The sequence below is a fragment of the Sarcophilus harrisii genome, chromosome 2 (assembly GCF_902635505.1).
Source record: "Sarcophilus harrisii chromosome 2, mSarHar1.11, whole genome shotgun sequence".
NCBI classification, from domain to species: Eukaryota; Metazoa; Chordata; class Mammalia; order Dasyuromorphia; family Dasyuridae; genus Sarcophilus; species Sarcophilus harrisii.
Window position 1 is genome coordinate 628521782 of NC_045427.1, and position 15375 is coordinate 628537156.

General features: G+C 35.4%; 1 protein-coding gene and 1 long non-coding RNA gene across 2 annotated transcripts in view; one reads left to right on the forward strand and one right to left on the reverse strand.

The window, feature by feature from the left end:
* Positions 1-7083, reverse strand: part of LOC100918856 (cytochrome P450 2C23-like) — a 28184-nt gene extending 21101 nt beyond the window's left edge. The window contains exon 1 of the mRNA XM_031956751.1: positions 6904-7083. Coding sequence (XP_031812611.1) covers positions 6904-7083 — 180 coding nt within the window. The remainder of the gene's footprint in view (positions 1-6903) is intronic.
* On the forward strand, positions 6977-8704 carry LOC116421971. The gene is made up of 2 exons (XR_004232568.1): positions 6977-7063; positions 8509-8704. It is a non-coding gene; the product is annotated as an uncharacterized LOC116421971 (long non-coding RNA).
* Positions 8705-15375: the final 6671 nt, after the last annotated feature.

Here is a 15375-nt window from a genome sequence, read left to right on the forward strand (position 1 = left end):
TGGCAATAAGGGAGAATTTTATATCTTTAAAGGCTTACTTGAATAAAATATAGAAAGAGAGAATCAATGAATTGGGCTTGCAACTTAAAAAGTTAGAAAAAGACCACATTAAAAAAAAACAATCAAATACTAAACTTGAAATTCTAAAATTAAAAGGAGAAATTGATAAAAATTGAAGGTAAAAAAGTATTGAATTAATAAAAAAAACTAAGAGTTGGTTTTATGAAAAAACCAATAAAATAGATCAACCTTTGGTAAATCTGATTAGAAGAAGGAAAGAGGAAAATCAAATTGTTAGTCTTAAAAATGAAAAGGGAGAATTTTCAACCAATGAAGAGGAAATTAGAGCAATAATAAGGAGTTACTTTGCTGAACTTTATGCCAATAAATTTGATAACCTAAGTAAAATAGATGACTACCTCCAAAAATATAGGCTTCCCAGATTAACAGAGGAAGAAATAAATTGCTTAAATAGTCCCATTTCAGAAAAAGAAATAAAACAATTTATTAATCAACTCCCTAAGAAAAAATCCTCAGGACCAGATGGATTTACATGTGAATTCTACCAAACATTTAAAGAACAATTAGCCCCAATGCAATATAAACTATGTGAAAACGTAGGGAACGAAGGAGTCTTACCAAATTCTTTTTATGTCACAGACAGGATACTGATACTTAAATGAGGTAGGTTGAAAACAGAGAAAGAAAATTACAGACCAATCTCCCTAATGAATATTGATGCTAAAATCTTAAATAAAATATTAGCAAAAAGACTACAGAAAATCATCCCCAGGATAATACACCATTATCAAGCAGGATTTATACCAGGAATGCAGGGCTGGTTCAATATTAGGAAAACTATTAGCATAATTGACTATATCAATAACCAAATTAACAAAAACCATATGATCATCTCAATAGATGCAGAAAAAGCATTTGATAAAATCCAACATCCGTTCCTATTAAAAACACTTGAGAGTATATGACTAAATGGACTTTTCCTTAAAATAATCAGTAGCATCTATTTAAAATCATCAGTAAGCATCATATGTAATGGGGATAAACTGGAACCATTTCCTATAAGATCAGGAGTGAAAAAGGTTGCCCACTATCACTATTACTATTCAATATTGTATTAGAAATGCTAGCTTTGGTAATAAAAGTTGAGAAAGAGATTAAAGCAATTAGAGTAGATAATGAGGAATCCAATTTATCACTCTTTGCAGATGACATGATGGTATACTTAGAGAACCCCAGAGATTCTACTAAAAAGCTATTAGAAATAATCCACACCTTTAGCAAAATTGCAGATACAAAACAAACCTACATAAGTCATCAGCATTCTTATATATTACTAACAAAATCCAACAATTAGAGTTACAAAAAGAAATTCCATTTAAAGTAACTGCCGATAGTATAAAATATTTGGGAATCTATCTGCCAAGAGAAAATCAGGAACTAGATGAGCAAAACTACAAAACACTTTCCATGCAAATAAAATCAGATCTAGCCAATTGGAAAAATATTAAGTGCTCTTGGATAGGTTGAGCAAATATAATAAAGATGACTACTACCTAACAACCTAATACTACCTAAACTAATCTATTTATTTAGTGTTATACCAATCACACTCCTAAAAAACTACTGTAATGATCTAGAAAAAAATAACAACAAAATTCATCTAGAAGAATAAAAGGTCAAGATTTTCAAGGGAATTGATGAAAAAAAAATCAAATGAAGGTGGCCTAGCTGTACCCAAACTAAAACTATATTATAAAGCAGCAGTTACCAAAACCATTTGGTATTGGTTAAGAAATAGACTAGTTAATCAGTGGAATAGGTTAGGTTCAAAGGACAAAATAGTCAATAAACTTTAATAATCTAGTGTTTAACAAACCCAAAGACCCCAGCTTTTGAGATAAAAATTCACTGTTTGACAAAAACTGCTGGGAAAATTGGAAATCAGTATGGCAAAAACTAGGCATTGACCCACATTTAATACCATACACCAAGCAAAATAATTGTATGGATATGTATACATATATGGTATTTAACATATACTTAAATATATTTAACATGTATTAGTCTACCTGCCATTTTGGTGAGGGGGTGGGGGGGAAAGAGAGGAAAAATTGTTACAAAAGGTTTTGCAATTGTTTATGCTGAAAAATTACCCATGCATATATCTTGTAAATAAAAAGATATAATAATAATAATAATAAAACAAAAAAGTATAAAATAAAATTCTTTATCCTTACACGAAAATCTTCCAAATTTCCTTACCTATGGCTAAGGTACCAGTATATAAGAATAGATTTGACCTCATAATTTACAGACTTTAATGGTTCTCTGTTACCTGTGCTATCAAATGTAACTTTTTTTTTTAACATTTAAAGTACTTTACAACCCAGCTAGAATTTATCTGTCAAGTGTCCTTATCCTTCTTCATCTGTTTCATGGTTCAGGCTAGCTGATACTACAGGGCTTTTGTAGTTCCTATGCCTAGGATCCATTTCTTCCTTGACTCTTAGAATTCCTAATTTTCACAAAGCTTAGCTCAAATGACACTTTCTTTGCGGGTTTTTTTCTAGGCTTTTCCAATTGTTGGTGCCTTCCCCTCCACAGATATTACCTTACATTTATTTTCAACATAGTTTTATAAGCTTCCTTTGCAAATTGTTTTATTGGCCTATTGGCTCACTTCCCCATTCTGTATCCAAAGTAGAAGTTTGGGTCCTCAAAGGAGTGTGTGCCAAATCTCTCTAAGTTCTGTAAGAAGAGATTGAACACAAAATTACTGTACCATTGCAGTGAGACATATATGCAGGGAAATATGTAGTTAAAACAACTTACAACTTTGAAACCATTTGGAATTTCCCCTCACATAGGTTCCCAAATCATGAGTTAGAGGGTGCATCTACTGATAAGTTGAGTTGCTCTGAGGAAGTTTCCCTCAATCAATGTACTTTCACACTATCCCATTGCTAAGACAGACTGCTTCCCCACTTCAGGTTGGGTGCACATTTGATCCTTTCCAACACCAGGGGATAAATTGGGGGGAGAACAGGGTGAGTAAATTTGTTTGTTCACAGGTCTAAATTTCAGTAAAAGCTTTCCTTCCATATTGTCATAAATTTGGATGTTTAAACAGAAAGCTAATAGAAAGAAAAGGAATCTTCCATATGACTATCTGATACTAACCTGGAATTAAATGTAGGGGAAGTAGAGTGAAAGGGGCTAAGCAAGCTATACCATTTAGAAAACAAATCCCTTTATCTAAAAAAAAAGCCTAACCTAACACCTAGGCTTGAAAATGTTAGACTTGTGGACCTTGCAGAAAAGACCCAGGAGAACAGATAAGGTAAGGTGTTGGTTATGGAATGGTGACTCACCAAAGGGAAAATAGTGAAATCACAGATGAATCAGCATTGCTTTTTTCCTATGTGAAGGCACTAACAGTTGGACAAATTACTGAAAACAGAATTGAAGAGTCAAAATTATATTCCTTTTATGTAGGGAAATTAGAATAGAGGCAACTATTATTCAAAAATGGGGGAGAAAGTGGAGGGAGTCATGCGTAACTTGAACTATAGGAACAGCTCTAAAGAGAGAAGAAACCTTGGAAGTCATTTTGTTTCACAGAAGAAGGAGCTAGAGCTCAGTGATATAAAGGGATGGGGCCAAAGTACAGAGGACTTCTGACACTAGACCTAGTGTAGCATCTACTGTAGCACACAACCTTCCTCAGTATTTAACACATCAGATAAAAAATTTATCAACATGCAATGCTTCCACTTCTTTTGACCATTTTACTATAAAAGCCCATAGGTTTTCTGTAAAATCTGAACCCAATTAAGAATTTGATGATCTGATTTGAACATCTGTTTAACATCAATTTAATGGTAAAAAAAAAAAAGACTTTCATCCAAGCCCTTTAGAAGTATTTCCCTGGAATTAGGAGGGTCTTTGATAAGCTTTGTTTATACCTTCCTTCCCTAACTTCCTAGGTTAGAAGATTCCCTATTCACCTTCTAAAAGAATAAAAAATATTGGAACTTTCTATAAGCATTCTAGCAGCATTACTGGAATAATGATGATAGTGTCTACTTCTTGACTCACAGACATGACAAGAAAAAGAAGAAGGAGGAGGAGGAGGAGGAGGAGGAGGAAGAGGAGGAGGAGGAGGAGGAAGGAAAACAACAAGGACAATAAGTAGAACAAGAAGAAGAAGAACAACAACAACAAGAGAGAAGTAGGAGGAGTAGGAGTAGGACAAAAGAGGACAAGGAGGAGGAAGATGAGGATGAGGAGGAAGAGGAGCAGGAGGAGGATGAAGAGGGGGAGGAGATCTACATTCTCATATACATTTGCAATGGAGATATATTTGAAGCTCAAACTATGGTTCCAACAACTTGACATTGAGTCTCCTCTTTTTCCTATGTAAAAGATATCACATTATTGCATATTCTATGTAGTTGTGGCAGTTGAAAAGGTGTCACTTTCCTAACTTTGTCAAAGAACATGAGATTAACCTAGAATGTTCTGTGCTTGATAAAGATCAAATGACTCACTGTCATCACTGTGTCCCTTCCTCAATGTTTGCCAAACATCTTTTGATATAAATTTCATTTGCCTTTATTTTACAAAGCATTTTTTCCTTTTTGTAACATTTAGTTTGGGATGACTTGAAGCTAATGGCTCCATAAGACATCAAGAAGTAATGAAACAAAAGTCAAAATCCCCTCAAAACAGTGGAGGGAGGAAGAAGTAGGAGCTTGGATAATCAAGAAATATTTGGATTCCTTTTTCTTCTTGGTTTCCATGACACTTGTCTCTTCTGTTTCTTCTGCTACATGTCTGGCTGCTTGTTGCTAATCCTTATTGCTGGATCATCATACCTCTCCTGACTACAAAGACTCTTTTATGGGCTCTCTTTTCTCTCTACTCCCTTGAAGATCATATGAAGTACCAAACACTTTCTAACTAGATTATCTCAGCACCTATGGCCTCAATGATTATTTCCAAGCAGAAGACTCCCATGCTTATATAACTAGAATTTATCATTTTTGAACTCCACATAAACCAGTGGCTTAGAAGTACTCAAAATGGATGTCCTATTGGCATTGCAAATAAAACATCAATAATTCAATTAACTACTTTTCTCATAAGACTAATTCTTTCCCCAAACTTGCCCATTTTCCTTGAGAACACCCAAGAGGTAGACTTCCCTTGAATATAATTCCATTAACCCTGAATTACATTCATGGATTTATATTTGACTTAATTCTTACTTATATCTATAATGTTTACAATAATCTATGGTCAAGTCTGATAGATTCTATCTTCAGGTCCCCCGAATCTATTCCATCTTGCTTCCTGACATGTTTGCTGACCCCCACCTTGCTTAAACTACTATAATAGATTGGTGAGACAGGAAACCAAACAAGTTAAACAAACAAGTCACTCCAAGAGATAGAGAAGATGGAATATGACCAGAAAGTCAAAGCATATCAAGTTCCCTTGAAAATGGATATAGTCCACAACTGTTACTCAAGAGCCTTTGTGATCCATCTTTTCATGTCAATTACTCTTGCCCCAAGATCACTGAATTTGCTTTCAGCACAGTCCAAACAGTTGTCCTTAAAATGAGGAGGAATCATCAGGGAAAAAGGACCCACCTTTCTCACCACCACCACTACCAATTACTAAAAAACTGACTCGAGCAGGAAGGTAAGTCCAAAATTCTCAGCAGTGGCAGCCCTACCCTTCAGATAACTGTTCCTACTTGCATCCTAGCCTTCACACAGTCCTGGAAGGAAAAGCCTGACAACTTCTTCTGTAAGTGCTGAAACTTCAGCTACTGAACACTATAAAAGAAAAACAGGGTCATTGTTGAATGATTCAACATCAGGAAAGATATGGATTTTATCTGTAGTATTGACATTAAATGCTCTGAAGTACCATGTGTTTTGTTAATGTTCCCTAAGGAGCACAAGGTCTTTCCAGCTGAAATCTCTTAGTTATCTTCACAATACTGAGCACATAGTAAGCACTTGATGAATATTTTTATCCATTTTTCTTTAACCTCCAAGATAAATCTCTTCCTTCAAGTATTTCACCTCTGCAATGAATAATCCACACAACTAACAACTTAGTATTCCCATGGTTCAGTTCTGACTACTTCAACTCAAAAAGTCTGCACTAACTTGGCACTTAAATGCCTCCAAAGCTGGCTCCAATTTAAGTGTGCAGATTTATTTTATATTCTTCCTCATCTCTAATTTACCCTGCTAGCTATATTATCTCCCAACTCCTTGTCTTTATCAACTGTCCACCATACCTGGAATTCATTCCCACCCTCTCTTCCAATAAGAATTTGTTACTTCCTTCAAGGTCCAGTTCACATATTCTATCTTACTTGAAACTTTTTGGGGGTCTCAGATTATGAGTGATTTCTCTGTCCTCTAACTGCCTTACACTTACTTGTCTATGAATTTGTTGTATTCCTCATGGGGAACATAAGCTTCTGGAGGACAGGAACTATTTTCTTTTATGGAGAAATCATTTTATTCTCCATAAAGTTCTCTCCTGTCACAGTGTCTGGCATAGAGTAGGTGCCAAAGAAGCTCTCATTAATTGAGTGATTTTTATCTTTATATATATAGTGTAATGTGTTACACATAGTAAATATTGAATTTCTTCTCCTGCTGCCAAAGTTTTGACAAAAGAATCAATTAATGACTACCATCATTGTTAAGGGAGAGATCACACAGAGCCCTTAACTCACCACTCATGAGCTAGGACTCTAAATCTTCATGAGTCTTAAAGATGCATTTGAAGCCTTTGTGTCTTCCTCCACAACCCAATAAGCTGGAATTCAAAGCCCAAATCAAGCCTTTTTACCTGTGAGAATGATGCAGTCATGTCCTTCAAATCCAATTGCAGGATGTTGCCAAGAAATGGAAGAGGAGTAGGACCTGGTGGGAGCTTTCCCCTTTTGAGTCCCTGGCTCCATTGAGATAAAAAGATCAGCAAAAGAACACCAGCCAAGAGGATCAAAGTGGTGAGTCCCCAAAGATCCATTGCCCTGAGAGATGGTCCTACAGATCTAAGAGGTACCAGCTCAAGTATTATATTTTTATAATCATTGACAGAAAACAAGGGGTGGCAATGCCTAGTCAATAACTGGATATGTTTGCAGGCATTACAATTAGTTTTCCATTAACCAAGCAACCAACAGGTGATTAAGGCTATATCTAAATAATTGTTCCTTTGGAATCAGTTCCTAATCTGAACCTGGTCCTAAATCACAGAGACAGTTGGGGCAGTGAAGGATTTTTGTCTCATCTTTTGGAGGTTTATCAACTATCAACAATGAAATTTCTGTCAGCCTGTGGGGTTTTGTCCAAATTCAGTCTGAGAGGAGGTGGTTAAGGAATCCAGATTCTAAAATTCTGCAAACTTGATCTAACAGTAGAAGTCAGATGATATCTTCTTATCTTTTAAACTACACTGGGCTTAATTGACATGCTTGTTCTTTCTACGCTTTGAAGAACATTCTGTTTGAGAAAGAAAGGGGCAAGCAAATAAATATTGACATGCCCTATCTCCTTTCTATCTCTTTAAGAAGTGACTCCGTAGCCTTAGTGGTCCTGGCCAATATTTATTCCTTTCTTATTCTTCTTGATCAAATGTTTGATGTGCCCAACATTTTTTCATCCCTCAATGTCTTATGAGCTTTTAGTCTTCCTGACCCTGAGCTTTCAGATTAATGTCTTTTCTGGTATCAATCCTTGATAAGACTCTCCTTTTGTCCATCCATGATATATGCTCTCATCTACTAATGACATGTCATGCAGACCATGAACCAATCTCTCTCAGACCTCCCTAATGTAGCTTGGAGAAAAAACACAAACCTCAGGTTGATTGTGACTATAGATACTTTTATTTTTTTCTTGTCTTCTCATTTCAAATGATATGGAACCTATTTCTCTATTCATAATGATCTCTGTTTTCATCTCATGTGCAAGACTCAGAGCATCATCATATCAAAATGTATGTCTTGCCCTAAGTTTGAATTGCTCACGTATCTTTAAATTTTCAAAGATAGCTTAGTGTGTCATCAATGGTCAGTGGACAGAGAGGTAAGATCTCAGTTAATCACTATTCAGTTATTGACCCCTGTCTTCTATTCACAGAAAGGCTATTGCCTGGAAACTTTGTCTAAATATGCTGTTTTACAAAAACTTTTTGCTCTTTTGGAACAAAGGAGATTGACATGTTCAGAAAGAAAATAAAAACCCAAAAGTTTGCTAAAGCTAACTAAGCCCCTCTCAAGGGAACTTGCTATTAAATTCTAGATGTGACAATTCGCATTTTGGACATCTGACAAGTACCACAAACCATGGTTTGATTTATTTTTTTATTGCTAGACCTTAAAAGGTGACAAAGAAAATATTACTAGTGCAGATTCAATGTAACAGTATAACAGATATATTTTTCTTCTAGGAAGCTTGCTGTTAAGCAGTTACCATCCTGCATCCTGCCTCTGTGGATGAATACTTAAACAAGAACTACCTATTCTTCAAAAGTGTGACTGGTTTGCCTTTTCCATTGTTAGAGTCAGTTCCTTTGCTGATATAATCACAGGACTCTTGATGTGTACAATAATAATATTAATAATAATAAAGTTTGACACTTTCTATGTCTAGGCTTTTTGCTATTCAAAAAAAAACTTCAAGATCTCTGTCTCATTTAATGCTCACTGCCACCCATCTAAGTAGGTACTATTATTAGCTCAATTTAACAGTTACGAAACTGAACCAAATGGTGGTTAAGTAAATTGAGAATAGTAGCAATGTCATCCTGGCTCTCCCCCTGTTACATCTGTGATCTTGGTGAGGTTCCTTCCTATCCCTAGGTCTCATTTTCCTTCCCTGATTACTGACAATGTTGAACTAAAAGATCTTGTTCTCAAATGGAGAACCCCTATGTCCTGTGATTCCCTCCAATCCCTAATAAATCATCTCTATCCATTTCAAAGATTTGGAAATTTGAGCAAAGATCTGAAGGTATTTATACAAGGTCACCCCCCAGTGAATAGCAAGCAGAGCTGAGATCCCGCCTGAACTATGGACTCACTCAAACTGAAATGAACTTCTTTCTTTGTTTATAGAACACACAGACCCTGCTGACATCTCTTTTGAAGTTGCCACGAATTTCTGGGCAAGTTTGAATTTCTTTACAACTTATCTGGGTATCTAATCCAACATGGTTATTATTTAATTCCTTCTAATTGGTTTCACGCAGATGGAAGATGCATGATGCAAGGACAGAAAAAGCATAATGTGGATTCTGGAGGGAGCTTTGAATGAACCTTCTGATCATCAATGTCATTGTTGTTTGGGGGGCACAAATTGATAAATAGTTTGTAGCACTGCCATCTCAGAATTCTTCCCTTTGCCTGTGTCAGTTTCCACACTTATAAAATGCTAACAATAGCATCTGTTGTTGGGGAGATGAGATGATATTTGTAAAGCACAATTATATAACTATTATTATAATTTTTTATTCATTCCTCAATGTCACTGTCTTCCTGTGCAACAAGAGAACTGTTAGATTCTGCACACATATATTGAATCTAGGATATACTATAACATATTTAACATGTATAAGCCTGCCTGCCATCTAGAGGAGGGGGTGGAGGGAAGGAAGGGAAAAGTTGGAATAGAAGTGAGTGCAAAGGACAATGTAAAAAATTACCCATGCATATGTACTGTCAATAAAAGTTATTTAAAAAAAAGAAAGTGAATTCTCTCTCTCCAGAATTCACACGACTTTCTTGTCCATTCATCAAGCATATTCTATCTGTGAAAAACTAATTAGCAAGAATTACTGTTAGCAAGAACAGTGCTGCAACATAGCTACATTTTAAAGAAATTTAAATCTACTCAAAAGTCAACATCAAGTTCAAGAGATTCCATGAGATTTCACCAGGATCCATGTCTCATGTGAGTCCATAGTTTGGGCAGAAGTCATCTACAGGTGCAGAATTCAGGGGTGAACTGGTAAATGTTTAAGAGTCAACTTATCAAAAAAATATATAGCTCACATTTATAAGTGGAACCTGCACTCTTAACATTTTCTTCATCACATTAACAATAAATCAAACTATAATTGGTGGCATTTCTCAAAAGTCCAAGGTATAAATGGTCACACTTAAAATGTAATGACCATGTCTCTTGAGATGGATTGAGTTGGCTCTAGCATACTTTGGGGCAGGAATCTCATTTCTTTATTTTCTTTCTAAGACTAGATAGGTACCAATGAAGCATGATCTACTTGAGAAAAAATACTAGCATTCCCAAAGAGAAAATTAAAAGTAATGAAAATAGTACTTTTCTGTCCAACAGCTTATGCTTTTGTATACTTAGACTTAATTCCCTGCATATTCTCTATGAACACATAGGTATATACATGTAAACATGCATATGGCATATTATGAAACAGTTGTGGGGATAAATTCCAACTTTCTAAAGTTTCACATTGAATTTCATCCTATTTATTGATATTCTTTTCACAGCTGGCTAAAAATTTTGGACCCATCTATACTCTTTAAATGGGAACTCATCAGGTTGTGTTGCTCTATGGGTATTACATCATCAAGTAAGCTCTAGTTGATCAAGGGGATGTTTTTATACAGAGAAGAGATGGACTAACAGTTGAAGATTTAGTGATTTGGGATAAATATGGATTGTCTTCTGGTACCTGGAATGCCTCCACTACCCCATCAGTGCATGACACTTCAGTACTTTTCCAATTTATAATTTGTCTGAAGTCTTTTCATCCAGCAGAAATTACTAACATCACCATGAGTCTTCTCCGTGTAGTAGATATGTCACATTTACTGTTCATACGGTTTTCCTCTTCTATTTATTCTGCATCAGTTCAAGTTTTTCTCAGCTTTGCTATTCCAGAATTCAATTTGACACATTATTTTTAAGTTGTTTGGAGGGACCTATTGAAGTGTTCATTGGGCAATCATGCTTCCACTCCACCTTACCTTTTTAACCTCCCTCATACACATCCCCTTCTCTCCTCTGACATTCCATCATGCAGAGGCAGGCCTTCAGCACTTCATACTTGGGAAATTGCATGTAGATTGCTGTTGGATCTGCCTGGTTCAACTCTCTCTCCTCTTAAATCCATGCTCCACTCAATGAGAGAGATATTTTTTAATTATAATAACTTTTTATTGACAGAACCCATGCCAGGGTAATTTTTTTACAACATTATCCCTTGCACTCACTTCTGTTCCTATTTTCCCCCTCTCTCCTTCCACCCCCTCCCCTAGATGGCAAGCAGTCCTATATAGGTTGAATATGTTGCAGTATATCCTAGATACAATATATGTGTGCAGAACTAAACAGTTCTCTTGTTGCACAGGGAGAATTGGATTCAGAAGGTAAAAATAACCTGGGAAGAAAAACAAAAATGCAAGCAGTTTATATTCATTTCCCAGTGTTCTTTCTTTGGGTGTAGCTGCTTCTGTCCATCATTGATCAATTGAAACTGAGTTAGGTCTCTTTGTCAAAGAAATCCACTTCCATCAGAATACATCTTCATACAGTATCATTGTTGAAGTATATAATGATTTCCTGGTTCTGCTCATTTCACTTAGCATCAATTCATGTAAGTCTCTCCAAGCCTCTCTGTATTCATCCTGCTGGTCATTTCTTACAGAACAATAATATTCCATAACATTCATATACCACAATTTACCCAACCATTCTCCAATGTATGGGCATCCATTCATTTTCCAGTTTCTAACTACCACAAAAAGAGCTGCCACAAACATTTTGGCACATACAGGTCCCTTTCCCTTCTTTAGTATCTGCTTGAGGTATAAGCCCAGTAGTAACACTGCTGGGTCAAAGGGTATGCAGAGTTTGATAATTTCTTGGGCATAATTCCAAATTGCTCTCCAGAATGGTTGGATTTGTTCACAACTCCACCAACAATGCATCAGTGTCCCAGTTTTCCCGCATCCCCTCCAACATTCATCATTATTTTTTTCCTGTCATCTTAGCCAATCTGATAGGTGTGTAGTGGTATCTCAGAGTTGTCTTAATTTGCATTTCTCTGATTAATAGTGATTTGGAACACTTTCATATAAGTGGTAATAGTTTCAATTTCATTATCTGAAAATTGTCTGTTCATATCCTTTGACCATTTATCAATTGGAGAATGGGTTGGTTTCTTATAAATTAATGTCAGTTTTCTATATATTTTGGAAATGAAGTCTTTATCAGAACCTTTAACTGTGAAGATGTTTTCCCAGTTTGTTGCTTCCCTTCTAATCTTGTTTGCATTAGTTTTGTTTGTACAAAAGCTTTTTAATTTGATGTAATCAAAATTTTCTATGTTGTGATCAATAATGGTCTCTAGTTCATGTTTGGTCACAAAGTTCTTCCTCCTCCACAAATCTGAGAGATAAACTATCCTATGTTCCTCTAATTTATTTATAATCTCGCTCTTTATGCCTAAATCATGGACCCATTTTGATCTTATCTTGGTATACAGTGTTAAGTGTGGTTCCATGCCTAATTTCTGCCATACTAATTTCCAGTTATCCCAGCAGTTTTTGTCAAATAATGAATTCTTATCCCAAAAGTTAGGATCTTTGGGTTTGTCAAACACTAGATTGCTATCATTAACTATTTTGTCTTGTGAACCTAACCTATTCCACTGATCAACTAATCTATTTCTTAGCCAATTTCAAATGGTTTTGGTGACTGCTGCTTTATAATATAGTTTTAGATCAGGTACAGGTAGGCCACCTTGATTTGATTTTTTTCCCATTAATTCCCTTGAGATTCTCGACCTTTTATTATTCCATATGAATTTTGTTGTTATTTTTTCTAGATCATTAAAATATTTTCTTGGAAGTCTGATTGGTATAGCACTAAATAAATAGATTAGTTTAGGGAGTATTGTCATCTTTATTATATTCGTTCGGCCTATCCAAGAATACTTAATATTTTTCCAAGTATTTAAGTCTGACTTTATTTGTGTGGAAAGTTTTTTTGTAATTTTGCTCATACAACTCCTGACTTTCCTTTGGTAGATAGATTCCCAAATATTTTATGCTGTCGACAGTTATTTTGAATGGAATTTCTCTTTGTATATCTTGCTGTTGGATTTTGTTGGTGATGAATAAAAATGCTGAGGATTTATGGGGATTTATTTTATATCCTGCAACTTTGCTAAAGTTATGAATTATTTCTAATAGCTTTTTAGTAGAATCTCTGGGGTTCTCTAAGTATACCATCATATCATCTGCAAAGAGTGATAGTTTGGTTTCCTCATTGCCTACTCTAATTCCTTTAATCTCTTTCTCGACTCTTATTGCTGAGGCTAGTTTCCTCCTAAATTCCCTCACAGTTTCCATCTTAAATCTAAATTTAAGAATTTAGATGCTACGCCACTTGGTGCATATATGTTTAATATTGATATTGCTTCATTATCTATGCTACCCTTTAGCAAGATATATTGAATAATAATGGTGATAGTGGGCAACCTTGCTTCACTCCAGATCTTACTGGGAAAGGTTCCAGTTTTTCCCCATTGTATATGATGCTTACTGATGGTTTTAAATATAGTTGATTATGCTACTGATATGCTCATATGATCATATGCTATGATATCCTACTTGGTCATAGTCATCCTGGGGATGATTTTCTGTAATCTTTTTGCTAATATTTTATTTAAGATTTTAGCATCAATATTCATTAGGGAGATTGGTCTATAATTTTCTTTCTGTTTTCAGCCTACCTGGTTTAGCTATCAGTACCATGTCTGTGTTGTAAAAGGAGTTTGGTAGGACTCCTTCAATCCCTATTTTTTCAAATAGTTTATATAGCATTGGAGTTAATTGTTCTTTAAATGTTTGGTAGAATCCAAGTAGGATTTATACCAGGATTGCAGGGCTGGTTCAATATTAGGAAAACTATTCGCATAATCGACTATATCAATAACCAAACTAACAAAAACCTTATGATCATCTCAATAGATGCAGAAAAAGCATTTAATAAAATCCAACATCCATTCCCAAGAAAAACACTTGAGAGCATAGGAATAAATGGACTTTTTCTTAAAATTGTCAGGAGCCTATATTTGAATCCATCTGAATCTGGGGATTTTTTCTTAGGGAGTTGGTTAATAGCTTGTTCTATTTCTTTTTCTAAGATGGGACTGTTTAGGATATTTACTTCTTCTTCTGTTAATCTGGGCAAGCTATATTTTTGAAGGTATTCTTCCATTTCATTTAAATTGTCGAATTTATTGACATAAAGTTGGGCAAAGTAATTCCTAATTATTGCTCCAAACTCCAAGTAGTATTTTCATGGCTACTGCTCCCACTCATCTCCCATCCTTGCTGACCATGAAATTCTAAACTTGTTCATAGAGCATAGACTTCAGTTTCAAGTGATCTTCACCACAATGGGAAGGCAGGAATGAGGAGGAAGAGATTTAGAAGAGAGATGGAGTGCCAAGAAAATCCAAGAGAACTACTGAGTCAGAAGGAGAGTATGGCCAATAATATGAAATATTTCATAGAAGTCAAAAGATAAAGACAGATTAAAGGTACAGAATTTTTTTTACTAAAAGACACTTTAATGTCAGCAAGAATCATTATTTTTGAGGAAAAACAATTAAATAATCTCATTTTTTTTTCAATGAAATACTGAATTCAGTTTTCTGGTAAGAAGACTGGGGATGATGTAAGAGGTATCAGTTGAAAAAAGACATCTTAGAATAGATGCTGAAAAGTGAAAGCCTGGGAGTCAGAAAAGGATTCTGTTTTCAATAGCAAGTCTGTAGAAACAGAGAAGGCAATTGGAAGAAGCAATTCCTTGTTGGAATTCAGTTAACTATACATGTCTCCATAGGACAAAGGAACAAGGAAATTTGGCAGGGAGATCAATTTAAGATGGAGCAGCTTATCTCTTGGATTAAGAGTCTGAAAGAAAGACCAAAGAGATAGAGTGATGATCTGGGAAAAGGTGGAGGTATGAAACCAAGAGAAAAGCATGGGTGCAGAGGATGTGAGTCATAGGAAAAGGAGGCAATGTGTTATAGTGGATAGAATACTGAACTCAGAGTCTCAGAAATATAGGTCTGAATTCTGCTTAGCATGCTGTAAAGCTGTGTGGGCACAGGCAAGTCACATGATGCCCAAGAAAATTAGGTAAATACCACAGATTTTGCATTTGAATTATGTTTAGCTTCATTCTGACTAGCTCTGCAACTTCATGAATACATAGTTCCTTGGCACATTGATGTGTTATGTTGAGTTGTAGAAGGATAATCTTG